General features: G+C 42.3%; 1 protein-coding gene across 5 annotated transcripts in view; it reads left to right on the top strand.

Moving 5' to 3' along the window:
- LOC136843657 (putative leucine-rich repeat-containing protein DDB_G0290503) overlaps positions 1-21,209 on the top strand; it is a 281,229-nt gene that overhangs the window by 56,383 nt on the left and 203,637 nt on the right. For all 5 annotated transcript variants that reach the window (XM_067112208.1, XM_067112210.1, XM_067112212.1 and 2 more), the window contains one exon: positions 5,622-5,732. In XM_067112208.1, coding sequence (XP_066968309.1) covers positions 5,622-5,732 — 111 coding nt within the window. The remainder of the gene's footprint in view (positions 1-5,621; positions 5,733-21,209) is intronic.

Genomic DNA, 21,209 nt, shown 5'->3' with positions numbered 1-21,209 from the left:
TGAACTGACCGTGTCTGCCAGCTTGGTAAATATCCTGGGTGCAATGTTTAGACTGAAGGGCATGACCCTGAAGGAGTAGGCTTGATTCCCGGTGTTGAAACCCAGGAAGGGAGAGAAGCCTCCACAACCGGGCGTGATAGTAAGCGTCTGAAAGATCGATAGAGGTGGTGACGGCTCCACACGAAGTAGAGTCCGTGCACCTGAGCTACTCGTGAAGCATGCGAAATTTGTCGCATTTTATGTAGAGATTTAGACGCGACAGATCCAGGATTACTCTTTGCTGATCAGGTCTTTTTTTGGGAACAGTGAATAACCTGCCTTGAAACTTTAGGTGCCTTACTTTTTCTTTATTGATCGCTGTTGAGCAATTCTGCCACGTAGTCCTGTAGGACTCTTGAGGTGGCTGGTAAACCTGATCAGAGGAGGAGGGTCTTTGATCCAGCTCCATCCTAGACCCTGGACACAATGCTGTGTGCCCAAGGGCTGAAGGTCCATTGGTCCCTGAACCAATACAGGCAACCACCTACCTGTTTGTTCTCAGTGGGAGGGAGCGGGTTTGTTCCCTCTACCACGTCCAGGCTTACCTCTTGGAGTGGTGTTGGACTTTTCCTCTGTAAGGAGCCTGACCTCTTCCCCCCTTTGCGCTCCTATTAAGGCCGTGGAAAGAATCCACGCCCCTCATAGGTTGGAGTTGTATGCTGGTGAAGCAACATACGAAGGTGCAGCAAGGAATGGGCTGGTTGAACCAGCACATATTGTTGGGGATGGCCTTGAGGGGTGGAGGAGCTGTGCCCGCTGCCGAGACCAGGCGGCTTGGACTACCGCTGATGATGGGGTCTCTTGTGCCTCCTGAATCGCTTGCTTCCTCTGTCTGGGGACCACCAGATTCTGGGTGCTTCGCTTGTAGGCTGAGATGCCCCAGGTAGAGCGAGACTCTGGTTGTACTTGTAGCCTCCCCTAAGAACATTAGTAACCTCTTCTTCAGGAAAGAGTTGGTCCCTAGATCGAAGCTCTTCACGAGCTTGTTAGGCTCGTGGACGGATGGTGGCATCGCGAAGATGAATTTCCTGCGTTCGAGCCTGGCCATCATGAAATCAAACAGGTCGAACTGAAATCCCGCCAATAGGGATTGCTAAGACCTGAAAGAAAGGCTTCGTCTGCACAGGAGGCGGCAGTGGTTTCAGTGAGGCAGACGGAGTTCAAAGACCGGGCTAGCTTAGTCCGGGCCTCAAACTCCGCTTCAGCAGGGCTTCCGGTAGCTTAGGAAGCTGCTCGCTGAATTTCTTTTGATCCAGCGCCAAAAAGCGTCCAGCTTTCCCACAGTAAAGGGTGGCCGGGCGCTGTCAATCCCGAACTCATCACCCCTGGGAAATACCAGGGATGTGGAGTCTGTTTCTTTCACTTATGGCAAGGGTTGCCATCAAGCACGCCGGTCGTAGCCAGAGCGACTTTGTTTAAAGCAAGGAGTCGGCAACCTGTCACCCAGGGCGAACATAGTAAAGTTGCCCTTGAAAGGCGTCAGTTTAGTGTTATCAGCCTGCCACTCCCGTCCAGAGCGCGCAGGGGAGAGCCGACCCTGAGCCTGGTCTCTGGGAAGATCACTGTCTCTAGGAGACCTTGTCTGAGCGTATCAGGCTTCCTCCGTCAGCCTAACGAAGCCTGGGTAAGGGAGGCAAGAGATCGCAGGGAAAGAACTCAAGTTCTTCCAACCGCCTCGTGCCAAGACCTTCAACCGATTAGGTGCCCCCTCGTGTTGGATAGCCCGGGCGGCCAAGGGTTCCCCGACGTCAAGGGAGGGAGATCCGCCAGTGTCTGGGATGACATACTGGGGTTAGCTCTGCCAAGAAGCCATCCGCCAGTATATTGTCAGCGACTGGTCAGTTTCTCAGAGATTGAGTGGGTGGACTTCACCTCCGCCGAGAACCTCTGAAAGCTGGTTGGCAAAAGACTGGATCAAAGGCAGGCTGGCGAGGAGGGTTTGGTTTTGTGCCCTCCTGGCACGCCTTTGCCGGCGAACCAGACTTGCTCCCCGAGGCCACCGGTGCTGAGACCTTAGCCCGATGGGGGAAAGGCAAGGCTTTCCTGGAAACGAGGACTTAAAGCCCATGCGCCCATGATCTTCAACTTGGGGACAGCTGATGAGCTCTGTCACCCATGGGAAGACTTCACAAAACCTGCAAAAGAAGATATTGATGGCGTTGGGAGTCAAAAAGGGGGCCCGCCCCGAACCTCACTTCTTACTCGCTACTTCCCCACCTGGTCCTGTTTCGTATTCATGGGTTCCAGGTTCAAGTCTAACGCTGTGGCGTCCTCGAAATCCTCCGCGTATAGGATGTCCACTTGGGTGGCTGGGTCGCATCGGATCTGCTGGATGATGGGGTGGCAAGTTCTTTGGCACTGCGACGCCACCCGTGCGCCCGGGTAGCAGGTCCCTCAACTTAGCCGCCGAGGACATAAGGCTTCCCCGACGGAACGTTCCTCCTAACCCAGCCACTCAAGCGGAGAGATTCCAAAGAAGTTTTCTTGGGAGGACTGCGTCCGCCTGTAAGAGCAGAACAGACAGTTAGGGTTGAACGAGCGAAGGATGGTTAGAACCACATAAACATTATTTCGATATGGAGAGGTAATATGGAAGAAAACTATATCTTACCGACTCGTCTGGATGTCACAGACACAAAGCGGCAAACCTCACAGCTGTCGAGTGCCCAGACTACCAGGTCGATCTAACCGGACCGCACAACCAGCTATGGTCCGGCACACTACGTCCGTGTGGTTGCTGCAATGAAGTGGTACACCCTGCCCTCACAGCGAACAGTCTGTAAGTGTAAAAAGTACATGAACCCTACCACTTAAGTAACCTATTTGTAAAGCTAGAATTTCAACTTACAACCGAATGCTCCGGTGGATAGGAACCCTGCGTTAAGAACTAGGCCAACGAGCTCCAAATTAAACAGAGTGGAAGGTAGAGTACTTTCCCAGTCTCGGAATACTCCGATGGAATGAAAGGTTTGAGACAACAGGCACTTCACCGCAGGGCTGCCAGCAAAAACGACGTATGAAACCCCGGTCGAAAGTACCCGACTCAATAACATATATCAAATAATGTAGAGACGGAGTGAGAAGCTCACTCTCATTAGATAACATATACCTCCTTATAAAAACAATTAATAGAATAAACAAGTGATGGTAAAGGAGCAATCCACTCCGGAGACCGGAGGGATCTTGCCTATCTCATATACTCCCTTCGGACTTCCCGCCAGTGAAACAAGGTGGGTGAGATGTCACGGTATGATAGCCAAGTATATAACATGCCGGAGCAAGTGTCAACAACCCAACCAAGAAACCCGACGGAGAGGAATGAAATGGGAGAGAAGTAACAACCCGTTAAGTCGGAGCGATAAACGAATCCACCAACACAAACACAGCGCTGCTTGGGACTGTCAGGGAGGAGCGAGTCTCTACCAGAGGGAGTCCCCAACCAAGAAACGCCATCTGGCCGTCACCCGCACGAGTAGAGCAAGAGCTGCTGGAGGGGGGAAGGGGGAGGTGGTGTAGGGTAGGAAGAGAAGTAGGCTACGAGAGTGAAAAACAGGAGACAAAGAAATGATTCACCCACTCAACTGCAAACACACACCCGCTCAAGAATTATTAAACTTGGTGGCCTACTCTCTAGGGGAGGGATGCTGCAACCAAGACTCAATGCCCAACTCCTGACTAGCGAAGCCTAATAAAATTCGAATCAGGCCTAGCCTAGGCTAACGGAAGGAGCACGGGAAGGTGGAGGAAGGAAAACAGGAGAGAAATTTTGTGCCGAGGGCCAACAGGGACCGAAAGAGGGGGGGCAAAAAGGCGACTAGCCTAGGAGGAGACACACCCAATGAACTCTTTCTTCTTCAAAAAGAAGAGAGGAGAACGAAGGGGCTCACTTGCCACCCCCAAACGACCACGAGGAAACAGCAACCAAAACTCCTCAACCCAATGGTCCTCCACACCCCTCAAAAGGGCGAGAGAAAGGAAGCAACCACGAGCCTAATGTAATAGGCAAGGGAAAGACCCACACACCCACAAAAATCATCACACAAAAACATAGAATTAAGAATAATGTGCTCAGGCGTAGCCTACACTCAGGAAGGTTAGATCTGAGGCTGCCACTACTGAGGAGGTAACAATAATAAATACATAACAGAGCACCAACGCTAAGAAAATAAAACATAGTCTTAATATAGACTAAAATAAAATAATACCAACAAGGAACTCAGCCTGGGGGAACCTCCCGGGGGCACCAGAACCTATTAGGGACTCAAGGTCTATCAATTTATTAAAGACTCAAGGGGGCCACATAGCAGGAAACTGCTAGAGAACCGGGGCAGATAATAACATATAACGACAAGGAGACAACCCCACAGAAAGAAACTGATGGGGTCGCCGGATGGCCTACATGGCTGGTAGGGGCGCTTGGCGCTCATAACAAAGTTCTCATAATTGTGAAAAAGAGACAATTACAGCCAAAATTATCAGAAAAACCCCAAATAAGTTGGTACTTAACTTGGAGATGGTAAAAAGTTGCTTTCGAAGACATGGTGAATTGGAAGAATAATCCAATAAGGGGGCACAAGCACAAAAAGAGAGTAGTAGCAAGTCACGCACAGAAAATGGAATGCGGTGGCGCTGGTGTCGCCGCCTGGCGGCGCGGTGTGTCGGGGCTGTAACGGGCTCACCGCTCTCTTCTGGGGTTTTAACATGGGGATATCTTTCGAGTGAGACTCAGTGGTAGTGATCCTTTCACTCACCCTTGGTTATACCGACGTCTTCCTTGGAGAAGCGCTCGATCTGGGGTAGTAACCCCAGCATTCCTAAAAAGCTCTTTTCTCATATATCTAGCATTTTATACCTAGAAAATTCGTGCATGAATGGAATTTCACCGGCTGACACGGGGCTGGACTCAGAAATATACTGTACATATATGTACTGTAATAGTAACTTCAGATATATTTGAAATTCATATAAATGAAGAGAGCTTTTAAGATGTTTATCGTAACATTTCAGCTTAATTATTGTATTAATAGCTTCTGTTAGAAGTATTTTAAGATTCTGGTTTTCTAGGAATTTGCTTTCTGTAAAGTGTCCTTTTATATAGTTACATTGTATTTGGGTATTTGGTATCTTAGTTTTGTAGGTTTTAATAATCAGAAGTATTTCATTTTCTAAAATCAAGGTTCATTTTTGTCTTAATGCATGTACGGAAGTTTGATAATCTATATCTGCCATTCAGAACTGAATATTATTACAGTTTTGTTGTACTGTACAGTCTGTAGAAAAATTATTTTCACTTATTATGGTAAAAAGGTTGAACAAGCAGCTTCCATTTGGTTGTGGTTACTTATTACTGCTATTTATCTCTTCTTGTAGAGTGAGCACTTGATCCCTATTAACCCATCATTGTGGAAAAAATCTGAAGTTTTCCTTTTACCAATGTGTGTTATCATGTAGTACAGTACAGTAGTTTTCCATGCTTTGTCCAACCTAATGAGGTTGTATATTGTACAGATTAACTCACAAACAGTAGATATGGGGTTGGAGTGACATTTGCTTTACTAATAATAGGTGTATAATTTGCACAGAAGCTGGGAGAAGGGGAACCAAAGACTGATGAAGCTAAGCTTGAAGAAATTCTTGGTCTCCTGCACAACTTAACTGCTACTCTGTCTTCCTATGAACAACACCCACTGTTGGTGAGTTCCTTTTGGTGACTTAAAGCTGAATTAAACACTTGCTCTGTTTGGTATCCCTCCAAAGGGAGAATTGTTGTTTCATTACATTCAGATCAATGCTTTTAAACCAAAAACATTTTCAAGGTGAGTATTAAAAAAAGTCAGAATTAATCTTTAGGATTTATTAGTTAATTTATAACATTTGCCATATGATGTAATGAATAGCATTAGGTTAGAAAATTCGGTGAGTACTGAATTGTAATTTAAAAGATTACTATCCATGTTTTTGTTATAATCTTTGAGAATCACAAGTCTATGATTATGCCATTGTTTTTAGATACCCCTCTATGTATATGGTATACTCTTGTACAGTAGCATTAAATCAACATGTTTGTGAGAAAGAAAGTGTAGACTTTTGTTTACATAATAAATTCATCAGTAGAGATTATACCAGGGGTAGTAGCCAGACTGCCCATAGCCTCCAGATCCATTTCCTCCGTAGTGAAGTTCTAGAGGTCCTCTTAGGTAACCAATTGGACTGTATCCAGTTATCCCATTGCCAAAGCTTCTCAGTCCTCTAAGCAGTGCAAGTCTCATGTGCAATCTACCACCTAATCCTGTAAGTCCATATGGTCCAAAACCAAGGCCCCCATGACCAAGTCTGAAACCTCTGTAGCCAAAATCCCTCTGATCATGTCCGTGTTGTCCATAGAGTTTATGCCCATGATTTCCATGACCATAATGGTTTTGTCCATATCCATGGGCAGTGTTGAATTTTTGCCCTTGGTCATGCCCATATTCATGGCTGTATTTGTGTTCATAGCCCTTGCTGTAACCCTTTGAATATCCATGTTTATTTCCATGTTCTGCACCATAGCCATATCCACTGTTCCCTTTGCTACCATTGTGGTCATACCCTCCATAATCCCCCTGGCCAGTGTAACTTCCATAGTCATCATAATTTCCATATTTGTCATAGAGATCACCATACCCTTCCCCATAAATTCCTCTTTCCTTTCGGCTGCTGTCAGATGGTGACATGTCTTGGATATCAGAGCTCTTGTTTTCTTGTGATGAGTTTTCATCCAACTGAAATTTGATGTCCTTGGAGGGGTATGCAAAAATGTCTGAATTTGCCTTTGCTATTGCACTGTGTGTGTTTGGAAATTTGAGGATGTGAAGGTGTTTAGCTGCTGATGGTATAAGTTGATTAACTGGGATGTTTCTTACTTTAGCCATCAGTTTGTCTTCTTGAAGGGACTTGTGATTATTTTTCCCATGTAATTTGTTATTTTTGCCAGGAATCTCATCTTCGGGTGGTGATTCTGTCAGTGCTCCATGGGAAAAAATTAATTCCTCTCTTTGGATGTCTTCATCTGCAGATGTAAAATGATTCTCTCCCTGATTATGAGGTGATGGTGTGCTGCTGGTATTCTTGTTTTGGAGAACAGGATAATTTTTTGAGTCTCCTGTCTCAGAGATATGCTGTGCATGGACAGCATCTTTAACTAGAAATACTGTATAGAGAGCAACAACCTAGAATGGAAAAATGAAAATAAAGTTAAGTGAAGGCCATACACAATAATCATGAGTGAAAATTATTAGATTTCTTTATGTGAAATGAATTTCAGAAGAAATAAGCCAGGAATATCATACAGTGTAGCATTACATGGGGTTGTATAATTATCAAGTCTAATCAGACCGAAAGATGAAAATTAAGTTAAGTGCAGACCTTACATAATAATCATGAGTGAAAATGATTAGACTTTTTATATGAAATGAATTTCATAAGAAATAAGCTAGGAATATCATACAGTGTATATGGGGTGGTATGATTATCAAGTCTAATCAGCCCATTTGGTTAAAGTTTTGATAGCGATGGGACTCTTCCAGAGGGTAAAGACAGAAAAAAAATTTATCCAGAATATTGCATTTAGAAATGGAGTCAAGTAGTGAATTAAACAACATTCACAAAACTATGAAAGCGGAACAATTTTAAAGAGAAAAGTACCTATCAAAGAGTCTGGAAAACACATTTGCAGATTAAACTTCAGCCAAAATAGTTGTGTGGAACAAGAGTTGCAAAGGAAACTTCCACGGAATAAGTGGAAAGGAAAAAAAGAAACAGAGAAGAAAATTAATAAAGATTAACCTAGAAACAGTGAATATAGACATACACGAACAGCTATATTGCATGTCAGGAAAAACTAAAGTAGTGGTGCATGGCACTGTTTACAAATATGGCCTCTTAAAGTTAATAAACTCTGAACACTGGAAAGGTCAGTCCTCTTAAACATGGAAATCTAACAGAAACGTAAAAAATCATGTTTGTTTTTGTGATCTGATAGAACTCAAAATAATTACATCTTAAACTAGAAGTATATTCTCAGATAGGCTGGTGATCTCAAGTTTGTGAAGCCAGATGTTTTGGATACCTTTTGGTTAGTTTCTGTGGTAGGAAGAGGTAGATAATTCCTTAATTTTCATCTTTACCCTTTTGTCTGTCACATTCATCTGAGCTGCCCCCCTTTCATCTGTCACATTCATCTGAGATGCCAGTCGTTAGGTACATAAGGAACCTTGGCTTCAAGATTAGTGTAATGTTGTAGGTAACTTACTGCAAGCCCAAAAGCAAAATTAGATGCATAAATAACTACTGTATTAATATCTTGTTAGTATATAAGTGCAGTAGTATCATACAACTACTAATCAGTTACTGCATATGGCTAACAAATATTTTCTTGAAGATGTCTGCTAAGCGATAGGTTTTATATTGTCCATAAGAGTTCTGGAGCTTTGGTTTTTATTAACATATGTTAAATTTGACAAGATACATGCCCCTCTATACTCAGAGTAAAAGATACATGCCCTCTATACCTAGAGTATCCTTCTCCCTTCCCACCAATTGGTAATCTCTTGTGGCTCTGCCATAAAGCAATAAAGTGAAAATGCGTCAAATGAGACAACTAGCAGTTTTGCTATTTTGGAATTGGGAGTGAAATTTCATTCTTTCCACATAACTTCAATTTTTGTATACATAACTTATCAAATAATTACATAGCTATTAGTTTCTACTTTACGCGGCGGCTCAAATTTCAAAATTTGCAGCAGTGCTCTTTTGTTTTGGGCGTAGGTATACTGCCCCGCCAACTTTTGGGGAAGGATAGGTACAATACAGCTAAAGAACTCAGTTTGTTTCCGCCGGTCAATGACTAAACACTTGGTTATTGAGCAGCTCTGATTTTTTTGGTTTTCACCGGATGGTTGCAGATATTTTTCACTTGGTGAAGTACTGTGCTTTTTGGTAGCATGCTACTATTAATAGCTTAGCTAATTCAGGATTCCTAATTGTGACTTTCCTGACTTTGACTATTTTTGCTTGGACTAATCATGTCAGATTCTAGCCTTTCTAGTGTCAGGTACTGTAGTAAAGGCTGCAAGACTAGGTTGACTTCAGCCAAGTATGACAATCACACCGTATGTAGTTCGTGTAGAGAGCAAGTTTGCTCACTTGAACTTTGCTGTGACGCATGTAAGGACTGGGATAAGGGGAAGTGGAAGACTGCATGCACATTTAGAGAAATTACAGTGTGACAGACTAAGAAAGCTACTGCTATGGCTGAAGCGAAGGCTTCTGCTAGTCAGGCTTTGTCTCCGCGGGTTGATGTGGCTGAATTACCTGTACCTTCAACACCTGTGACCTCTTTTTCCCCTATCTCAAGTCCTCCGACTTTTCCTGTAACTCCGATCCCTGGCTCCCATTCCTCTGAACCCAGCGCCATTGCCAGCCTAGAAGCTTGTGTTTATCAGAAATTTGATTTGTTGGTGAACCCGTTTCTCAGATTGGGAGCTCAGTGCGTGTCCTTATGGACAAATTTAACGGTGTCAGTGCAGTGTCGAGTGCAGTGTTAGTGGAGGGGGCAGCTACTCATCCCACTGATGCTCCTAGACCAAGGTTCCTGTTAAACTCCTCTTGCTCACCTGGGAGAAAGCAAACTGGCAGTCCAAGGGAGGTCGGTGGGGTTTGCCCACGAGTAGTCGCTACCTCATCCGAGCCTGTTGTCCGCAAATCCCAGGACTCAGAGGACTGCCATTGGAAAGGTGTCTGCTTGGACATGCATACGTTATCTTCCAGTGACTTGGACTCCAATGAGGCCAAAAAAGTGAGTCGGCGCTTTGCTCAAGTTTCGAGACCATTGAAAAGGTCTGGTGCTTCGATGGAAGAAGACTCTCCCTGGCTCGTAAGCGAGCGATGGAAAGGGCATGCAGCCCCCTTCCCTCTTGTAGTTTTTGGGAGTCTCCTCAAGCTTCTCGCTCCCATTCAGTGTCAACCAAGCGCTGTAAATTGTCCAAGAAAGTGTTCGTTAACCCAGTGTATGGACATAGTGTCCGAGCGACCAGAGTCCAAGAATTTAATTGTCCGAGCGCCCCGGAGGTGATTTTTTTGTGTCCAAGCACCCATCGTTTGAGCGATCAGTGTCTGAGCGTCATTCATATGATTGTCCTGTGTCTGAGCACCCATTGTCCGCGCTTCCAGCTCATGGGTGCCCAGTGTCCGAGTGCCCCAAGGGTGATTGTGTGTTTTATGAACATTCAGTATATGGACATCAGGTGTCTGAGCGTCCATTGTATGAGTGCCCAGCAGTCGAGCGCCCAGCATCCGAATTGCAGACATCCAACCCTTTAGTGTCTGTTAAAGGTGTTGTGTCCGATTGGTCCGTGAGTGGGCACCCCGGGGTCGAGCATGCAGTGTTAGTGGGCTCTAATTTTGATGTTTGTCCACCTGCCAGTAATCGTTTGGCACCACAGGTGGGACTCTCTGTTCCTGACATATCAAGTGCCGGTCCTCCTCTGGTTGAGGATCCATCCTTGGCTCCTATTCAGCACCATCTGGATAGCATTCTGAACCTGTTACAGAAATCGGCTCCAGTGACTCAGGTTCCCACGGACCCTCCGATGTCCCCGATTTCCTCAGAGGAGCAACCTGTGGATGAGAATGCACCCACGTCAAACTATTCTGCTCTTTTGCGGTTCTTCCTGGTGTGCTATCCAAATTTCTTCTTTCCAGCCACTCCATCCTCTCCGGGTTCAGCGTTTATGATGCGATAACTGGCTCTGCTAAGTTACTGCGTATGGTTCTTTATTCCTCATCCAGCAAATCTCTTGTGCATATCGACGAATGGTTGTCGGAGAAGAGGGATGTTGGTAAAGCAGTCTTTTGCACCTCCTTCTCGTGTGATACAACAGAAGTATCTGTCGCATGCCACTGGAGAAGCTCCGTCCTTGGGAGTTTCTGCCTCCTCTCAAGGGGACTTCTCCAATGTCATAGATGCTACATGTCGATCAGCCTTCTCTTTAGCTAGGATTCTTTTTACCACGTCGGAGTTAGATCATCTGCTGAGTTTCCTCGATTGCACCATAGGAGCGTTGGCAAAAAAGATCGAGAACTGCTCATCACTTCAGGAGAACTTTGCCTCAGGTTGGGTGGGTGTTATGGCCTGCGCGGATAGAGAAGTGAGAGACAGCGCCCATGAGCTGGCCACCATTTTTACTAATCGAGTGTTTAAAAAGCGAGATTTGTGGTGCTCATTCACTTCTAAGGGTGTAACTCCCTCTCAACATTCTTCCCTGCTGTTTTCTCCCTTAGATCGCAGCAGTTTGTTTCCGCAAGAAACCTTGGAACGAGTGACGGGTTAACTGCAGAAGAAGTCAACTCAAGATCTGCTCGCTCAATCTGCCAAGAGGACTAGGATCCCTGCACATCCTTCTTCTGTTTCTATTCCTACTGTCAAGACTTCTCCATTTGCTCAGCAGCCCTTTTGAGGAAGCAGAGGCTGCTTACCTGTCCTCTGTGTCCTGGTGGGAGCAAGGCTCCTTCATTTTTGGAGCAGGTGGGAGATGAGAAGAGTAGATGTTTGGGTATTGCAAGTTTTAAAGGAGGGCTACAGAATCCCCTTCAGGGAGAAACCTCCCTTAGCAACTTTTCCCATCAGGTTGACAGCCTGCGCTGTAGGCTCAGAGAGGTTTTTGGCCCTGTCTTGGAAAGTTTCAGCTCTGCTTGAGAAGCAGGCGGCGGAGGAAGTCGAGGACACAAGCACAGAGGAATTTTACAATCACCTCTTTGTAGTTCCAAAATCATCAGGGGGATGGAGGCCTGTCCTGGACGTCAGTGCTCTGAACTTCTTTATTTAAACTATGAAGTTTAAAATGGAAACGAATCACTCGGTCCTGTCAGCCATCCATCAAGGAGACTGGATGGTGATGATAGATATGTAGGACGCATACTTTCACGTTCCAGTTCACCAGGGCTACAGAAAATATCTGAGATTCATGTACCAGGACAGGGGCTTCCAGTTTTGGGCCCTGTGTTTCGGCCTTTCCACAGCCCCTCAAGTTTTTACCGTGTTCTTGCTCCATTGGCTAAGTGGTTGTACCTCATAGGGATAAACGTGTCTTTGTACCTGGATGATTGGCTCCTACACTCCCCCTCAGAAGCCCAGTGCACAGACCACCTTCAGAAGACTCTTCAGCTAGCTCAAGATTTAGGATTACAGTAATACCCCGAACTTGCTCGATTCGAGTTGCACAAATTCACAGACACGCAAACTTTTCATTGGAACCTAACTAATTGTCAAACACGAGTTTTTCACAGACACGCAAACATTTGCGAATCCTCAAGAAACCCTGCAAAAGTGTTTAAGTTTAATTTTTTATGTAATTTATAAGCTTTCAAGCTTTTATGTGTAAATTAAATAACATTAAATAATAAAAATAATAATCTCTCTCTCTCTCTCTCTCTCTCTCTCTCTCTCTCTCTCTCTCTCTCTTACTGAGATGAGAGAGTTTTTATGGTACATGTATATTTTATGGTAACAAAATGTTTTACTTAAGTACTAATTTTCATATATTAATAATATTATAACAGTAATAATAGATATTAATAATCATAATAATAATAATGTAACTATAATTACAAAATTCATATGTGATATGTATTTTAAACAAACAAATATCTTTCCCTCATCTTTTGTTAATGCGTTGAGGAGAAGCTCGAAGGCAAAGCGGTCAAATATGGCAATTTAATATGACAGGAAGGGAAAGTGTTGCTGATTAGCGGGTTAAAGGATTCTTGTATTGTAATTCTCTCTCTCTCTCTCTCTGTGTCAGTAATATTTCATAAATAATTTCACTCAAGTAAGGACAATTCTTATATCTCTCTCTCTCTTAGATTAGAGTCATATTTAGTGTTTAAACTCTAGAAATAAGCATTTATTAGCATTTTCAGAGACCGTGCCAAACTTGTGTGAAAATTTGCCTTGTGCGAGGGGGTCTGGAACCTAACCACACGTAAGTTCAGGGTATGACTGTACTGATGAACTTCAAGAAGTTGCGGTTAGTCCCCACTCAGTCGATTCTGTATTTGGGGATAATGATAGATTATCTGAATTTTCAGGCTTTTCCATCCCAACAAAGGATTCTCAGTTGCATCAGGGAAGTCCAGAAATTCATTTCTCTCCCATCCTGCTCAGCCAATGCTTGGATGAGCCTTCTAGGAACGTTGTCCTCAATACTGGTAGTCCCCGGTTATCGGCGGGGTTCCATTTCTGAGGGTGTAATGATAATTGAAAATCAGCAATTTCGGCAACTTTCTGCGATTTTGGCGATTTTCGGGGGTTATCAGCGCCGAAAAGCAACGATTTTCGGTTATTGGCACCTCTGTTAGGTATGTATCGGCACCAATACCCAATTATCGGTGCCGATAAGCGGAAATCAGCGATTTTCAGCACCAAAAATTGCAGATTTTCATCGCTAGACAAGCGCCATAAAACTGGATCGCTGTTAACCAAGCCTGCCGTTAACCAGGGACTGCCTGTAGAGAAATTTGTTCCTCTGGGCAGATTGCACATCAGCCCTAGACGAGCTGTTAATCAGCTCAGTGGTCTGGTTAAACTAAGGTATACTTAACTCAGACCGCTACAGTTTTACCTCAGAGCCAGCTGGAGGGGGAAATTCTTTCCAGATTCGTTCGTCTTCAAAATTACCCCCGAAATCAAGGAGGACCTTCAGTGGTGGTGGTGGAGGACAGATTTGTGACAGGGATGTCGCTGTCTCCTGTGAACACCAACCTAATGGTGTACTCCGACATCAGATCTGATTTGGGGAGCTCTTCTCAATGACTTAGTGGTGTCGGGATTATGGTCTCTGACAGAAAGGGACCTTCAAATAGATGTAAAAGAACTGAAGGTGATACACCTGGCTCTTCAGTGCTTTGCAACAGACCTTTGACAGAACAGCTGCGGCCCATTCAGACAGCATGACCACACTTACCTACATCAGGAGCCAGGGAAGGACCCACTCTTTTTCGCTGCGTGAAGCGGCCAAGGACTTTCTTCTGTGGGCACAGAACAACAAGACCACCATTGTGACCCACTTCATCCAGGGCAAGATGAACGTTCTTGCGGACAAATTGAGTTTCTGTAAACAGGTTCTACCAACGGAGTGGACACTCAATCCACAGGTGTGCACCAACCTGTGGAAGCTGTGGGGAAAACTGTCTGTAGACCTGTCTGCAACACCAAGAAACCATTGTCTCCCTCTGTACTGTTCCCTGATGCCAGACCCGCAAACTTGTGCAATGGATATCATGCTGCAAGATTGGTCGGATCTCGATGTCTACGCCTTTCCTCCCTTCAGCATAGTAAGGGAAGTGTTGAAGAAGTTCAGCAACCACAACAACACTTCAGTGACCCTAGTGGCTCCCTTTTGGCCACACAAGGAGTGGTTCTCAGACCTTCTAAGTCTATTGTTAGATTATCCAAGGTTTCTACCTCAGAAAAGAAATCTTCTCAGACAGCCTCATTTTCAACATTTTCACCTAGGCTTATCCACTCTCACTCTGACAGGCTTCAAACTGTCAGGGAGCTTGTCAGAGTGAAAGGTTTTTCAAGGAAGGCTGCAGAAGCTATTGCAAAATGTAGGTGATGATCTTCTGCTGCAGTCTACCAAAGTAAGTGGACAGTCTTTCGGGGCTGGGGCCAAGACAAAAATATACCCTCTTCTCAGACGACTGTAGCTCAGATTGCAGATTTTTGCTTTTCCTCAGATCCTTGAAAGGTTTAGCTACTTCAACCATTAAAGGATACAGAGCAATGTTGAATTCGGTCTTTAAACACAGAGGAATAGACCTTTCATCAAATCTGTATATATGTGACTTGATAAAATTCCTAAATACTTGTAAGCAGGAAAAAAGTTCTGAACTAGCATGGAACTTGGTTACTGTATAGTTCTCAAATGTCTCTGGGGCCCACCTTTTGAGTCTCGGGAATCCTCTTCTCTCAGAGATCTGACAGTGGAGACCCTTTTTCTGATGGCTTTAGCAACGGCTAAAAGGGCTAGTGAGCTACATGCCCTTGATAAGAGGGTAGGCTTTGCTCAAGGTGACACTGTTTGCTCCTTGACCGTAGGATTCATGGCAAAGAACGAAGGCCCTGCTAGACCCTGGCCACATTCCTTTTCAGTCAAGAGCCTGTCTAACATTCTAGGTCAAGCAGATCAGGAGAGAGTCCTCTGCCCAGTTCGATCTTTTCGCAAGTACTTACGGAGAACCAAGGGAATTAGAGGTTCTTCTCCGAACCTGTGGTGTTTGGTTAAAGACCCCAGTCGTCCTTATCTAAAAATGCCCTAACATTCTTTTGAGGACTGTGATTTCTGATTCAGACTCGAGGATTCGAAGGATTTCCTTCCTTTACGCAAGGTCAAGGCACATGAAATTAGGGCAGTTGCAACTTCACTGTCCTTCAGACATAACCTATCGCTGACTTCTCTCCAGCAATCTGCATATTGGAAATGCAAATCAGTGTTTGCAGTGTTCTAACTGCACGATGTTGAAACAGTTTATGAAAGATGCAGTATTCTAGGCCCTTACTTCGCAGCTGGGCTTGGTGTTGGGGAATGAGGGACAGTAGGAATGTCATTGTTTTTCCCCGATCCACTCTCCTTGAATAAGGATATTTGTTTTGTTTTCTTGGAAAGCCTGATTGGCACTGTGTTGTGGGTGCCATCAGTTTGTTTGGATTTTAACGTGTTTGTGGTGTAGGTTTTAAATTTTATTTGGTCATATTTTTGTGCTGCACCCAGGGCAAGGGCACATACATTTTGATGTTTCTTTTGGATTGCTAGCTTTGGCAACCTGCACTTGACTCCTATGTTGCAAAGCAACCACTAAAGTAAAGGCGACTCTTGGCTCTACTGCCACGCCACTACAGGTCGAGAGGAGCTCCGACCAGAGGCAAGTACCTACCTGCCGTAGCTCCCTCACCAGGTAAGGTTACAACAAGCATTTCACGATGCTAGCTAATTTTCTATTTTAAACTCATCTCCATCTCTGAGTGTTTTTGAGCAGTTTTGTCCATGTATCCCACCACCTGTCAATGTAGGATTCATCTATGTAATTATTTGGTAAGTTACTTATATAAAAATGACATTTTTATAATAAAATAAAGTTTTATATATACTTACCAAATAATTACATGATTGGAGTCTTCCTGCCTCCCCTCTCATGGACATAGAGCATAAATGAATTGAGCTCTTTAGCCGTGTTGTGCTTATCCTTCCCCGAAAGTGGGTGGGGCAGTATACCTACATCCAAAACAAAAGAGTGCTACCACTAATTTTGAATTTTGAGCTGCCGTATAAAGTAGCAACTAATAGCTATGTAGTAATTATTTGGTAAGTATATATAAAAGTATTTTATTATAAAAATATCATATTATGGGATGAAGTGAATAAACAGATTTGTACTATAACTCATGAAAATTGCATAGTAATATTATTAATGTACTGTGTGTATTGACTGCTCAGTTATAAAATGGGTAGGTTAGAAAATAAAAAAATGCTCAACCTACCGAATTTGAACCCATTTTGATTTTTCATTGTACATAGGAAAATTTTAAAAATAACCCTTTTCCAGTGAATACAGTAAATGCTTTAAATACAGGATTGTATTTCTAATTGATTTTTGTAACTAACCCTCCCATGAAGTACATGTACCGTACAATATATCATATATTGCTAGCCAACTAGCTGCTGGTCTACAAGATGCACTTAACGAAGCTGCTCTTCAAATATACTTTACTTACTGCATCTGAAGGCATGAAACCATACTCGTTATTTTATTCTGGTAATGTAACAGAATAAGAATCTTATTTGATTAACATTATTATTTAACATAAGCGAATAAAGATATAGTGGATGATTTTTGCCTTTGTTTTAATGAATTAATGGACTAGCATAAACTAAGAATTTGGCCTTCTAATATTCAAAAGTTTTACATACCTTTAGTATCATTCTGAACTTGATGAGATGTTAACCCTGTGGACTGTAAGAGGAATGTGCAGAAGACGTCAGGCCCCTACTCCTTTTATATGTGAAAACAAGGAGGTACAACATTTAAAGGAAACTTGAACAATGGCCCCTTTTTCCTCCATTGTCACCGTAGAACAGTAATGGGCGTAGTGAATAATTCTATGATGCAATTAGATTGTGCATAAAATTTGAATAATTTTTTCATGCTGCAGACTTATTATGTAGTCGATTTTTTAAGAGAAAGAGATTTTTAGCTTTGTGATTGGAAGTAATGTATAATTGAGTAATATGCTTCATTTCTCTGAATTTTTACTGTACAGTATTACTCATTAATTTGATTAATCACAAAAGTACTGTACTCATTTTTAGTGTTGCAAGTAAAGAAACATAATAAGTATGCGATAATAGATAATTATAAGGAACTGTCTTCTTTTCTCTTTAGTTCTAATATATTGTTATCATAAGCAAAATTGATATATAGAATAGTACTATATGGAAACCTATCTTGGTGGTCCTTGCAGTGCTGGTACAATTAATAATGAATGTCATTATAGCAGTAGGTTCCCATTCCTGAAAGGGCAAGTGAATGGTTACTAGTCTGACAAAGGAAGGAGATGACTTGCACTTTCTATTGAATTTCAACCATTTCCCTTTCCCTCCTTATCTATCTTTTCTCTTATTTTTACAAAATAATATCCATATTGTAATGTTTTCCAATAAAGTAAGTGTAGTACAGTATACAGAAGCATTCTTTTTTTATCAGGGGATACTGTATTGATGGTGCTTAATATTGAGCATACAGTATTGACTTTTTTGTGGTGTATGTAAAATTGCAATTAACTCAATTCTTTTTACAGTATTGCCTTTCTTGGAAATTCATTAGTTGTTAGTAAGTCTTTATATACTGTACAAAATTGTTTAAAGGTACATTATAGGGATGTGTAAAATTTGTTTCACCAAACGTCTCAATCACATAATTAGCTTTCATTCACTGTTAGTTTGCTTAATATAATTAGTGGATGTCTGTGAAAAACATGTTTATTGTTATAAAAGCTAAGTTTGTATATCATAAGCCCAGTAATCATGGATAAGGACTTGATATGGTTGGTTTTCCTAAAACAATGTGTGAGCTAGTTGGTTGAATATATTACAGTTGTGTAGGGTATAGTATTAATAAAAATGCACTCACATTCTAGGATAAACAAAAAGTGTATTACTTGTGTTTGTTGTGACTGTTGTATACAGGTTTTATACTACTGTTTTTAGGTTATGATTATAAGATATTCCTTGTCATATGTGGTTGTGTGAAGTATTGTAACTTAGATTTTGTATGGTAGATCTTATTTGACAGGTCTGTTGTTCATGTTGGTTTTCTTTGTACCCTAGCTGCCATTGAATCTATCTGTAAGCTTGGTCATCTTCATGCTTATGGCTCCTTATTTTGTTTACTTTTGTCATGTAACTGTCTTCATAGAACCTTGTAAAACACCCATTTGTTTCTTTTAGCACACATTAATGAATGACATCTTGTGAGCAGATTATTGGATTTGATGTCAGTAACCCTGATACAGTACTTTCAACATGAACAGGTTTTGTTGTTAAAATGTTTTATTTCTTGTGTGTGTGACTTTTGTAGCAAGTATGGCATTAGCTCTGTAGATAGCATGCTTGGTTATATGTATGGGATTATAAAAAGGAGGGAGATGCTGACAGGTGGTCTGAAATTCTTTTTCAGAATTTCAACCAATATTTTACTTGGCATATATAATATATTCTTCTTCTTTGTCTTCAGCCTTTACCCATCTCTATATGGGGTCGCTGTTCCATGTAAGAAGATGGAGATCTTCTTCTATCTTACATATCCTGTTCTCTTAACCCTTTTTCCTTGCAGGTCATTTGCTACGTTATCTTTCCATTTGAATCTTGGCCTTCCCCTCCTCCTCTTCCCAATCACCTCCATGTCCATGACCCTTTTACAAGCATGATCCTCCTCTCTCCACATGACATGACCAAACCACTGTAGTCTTCTTTGACACTTCTACCACTTTGACTGTCCCTCTAATATAATTGTTTCTGGTCCTATCCTTTCTCGTGACTCCACACATCCATCTCAACATCCTTATCTCTGCCACTTCCAACTTCCTTTCTTGAGCCTTCTTTATTGACCATGTCTCAGCCCCATACACCATCGCTGGTCTAACTCACTTTTATAAAACCTTCCTTTTACTCTTGCACTAATCCTCTTGTCGCACATGTAATGTATTAAGTATTGTAAATACCTGGTACAAGTCAGTGTTGGGTTGTACATAGCAAGAGCCTAGCAGGAGGTAGTTATGTCACTTTTCATGTGCATCTGTGCGTGTGTGTGTGTATTGAAAGAGACATACAATATCAAAAATTGAACTTGCATTAATAAACTTAGTTCAAATGCAACTGCAAGTAGACAGATATATTCAAGAAACAATTTAATGAGAAAGTTAATTACCATTAGTGAACAATTATTTATTTCAATCATTATATACAGCAGGGTTCTTCAAACTAAAGGTCGTGACCCATTAATGGGCCGCCAAGTCCTCCAAACTGGGTCGCAGGCTCACAAAAATAAATACATAAATAAAATAAAAATTATTATGTACATGGCAATAAGATAAATATGAATTCATACATGGATCCACCTAGTCCTAACGAATATCTGAGTCTAATCATAATGATCAGAACTTCTATTTTCGTGAGAGAGAGAGAGAGAGAGAGAGGTGCAGGGTAAAGCAGCAGCGGTGTGGGTGGCGAACGTGAATGGAACGTGAAAGCTGTGAGTCTGCGACGCGTACTTCCAGATTTGAAACAGAACAACATGATTAGTTACATTTAATTTTAGGAGTGTGCAGAAGTCTCCTTTAGTTATATAACAGTTCATGCAACCACACTCATATCAAATGGATCGGTTTGTTATTAGAATGGGTGTCATTGCTACTCAGGCACCAAAACCTTCTTGTTCAGGCGAGAAAGACAAACAGACAAACTCAATGACAGAGAAGCCTGCTATGTCTCTTACTGGTATGGGCGAGGTATCATCGCCGCCTGTTTCCTGTTCTGAACCTTCTGCTAAGAAGAAGAAATTATGGCTAAGGCAATATAGTGAAGAATTCTTGAAGTATGGATTTATTAAGTATGATAAAGATAAACAAGAACCTCGGCCACAATGTGTTATTTGCAATGAAGTTCTTGCAAATGAAAGCCTTCAAAATTAAAGAGGCACCTTAAATCGAAACATGTTGAACTAGTTGGAAAATCAGTAGATTTTTTTTCAAAGAAAAAAAGAACAATTGAATTTATCAGTGAAAATTCTTAGTACATCAACCACTCACTATGATGAATTGCAACTGGCTTCTTATCTAGTTGCTTATCGAATAGCAAAAGAGAAGGTGCCATATACTTATGGTGAAAAACTTATCCTTTCAGCTGCATTAGATATAGTAACTACAGTGCTTGATGAGAAATCAGCAGAGAAGATTAAATGCGTCCCTGTCAGTAACACAACAGTATCCAGGAGGATTAGGGATATTGCAGAAGACTTGCAATTTCAGTTGGTTTCACGCCTCCAGGCTGTTGAAGAATATGCTTTCCAGCTGGGTGAAAGTACCGATAAAGCTAATTGTGCAACACTCCTGGTTTATGTGAGATGTCCATGGGAAGATGACTTCTTGGAGGACATATTGTGCTGCTTGACCTTACCTACACACACACAATGGGGTCAGAAATCTTCAGAGTTTTGAATGATTGTGTAACTGGAAAATATAAATTGAAATGGGAAAACTGCAAGGGCATCACTACAGATGGAGCAGCAAATATGACGGGAAACAACAGTGGTGTTGTGAGCAAGATATCAGAGGCTGCAGGTAATTATGTAACTTGGAATCATTATTTCATTCATCATGTAGCTTTGACTGCAAAAGGAATCCCTGCCAGCTTGAAAAGTGTTCTAAATGAAGCAGTAAAACTTGTCAATCTTATCAAAGGAAGTTCATTGAATAGCCATGTCTTCGAACAACTTTGTTGTGAAATGGGGGCTGATCAGTCACACTTGTTGTACCATACTGAAGTTAGGTGGCTATCCCGGAGGAAGAGTTCTAACCA

Source organism: Macrobrachium rosenbergii, chromosome 12, assembly GCF_040412425.1.
Source record: "Macrobrachium rosenbergii isolate ZJJX-2024 chromosome 12, ASM4041242v1, whole genome shotgun sequence".
Taxonomy (NCBI): domain Eukaryota; kingdom Metazoa; phylum Arthropoda; class Malacostraca; order Decapoda; family Palaemonidae; genus Macrobrachium; species Macrobrachium rosenbergii.
Note: the sequence above shows the minus strand (reverse complement) of the source record. Positions and strands in the feature narration are given on the sequence as shown.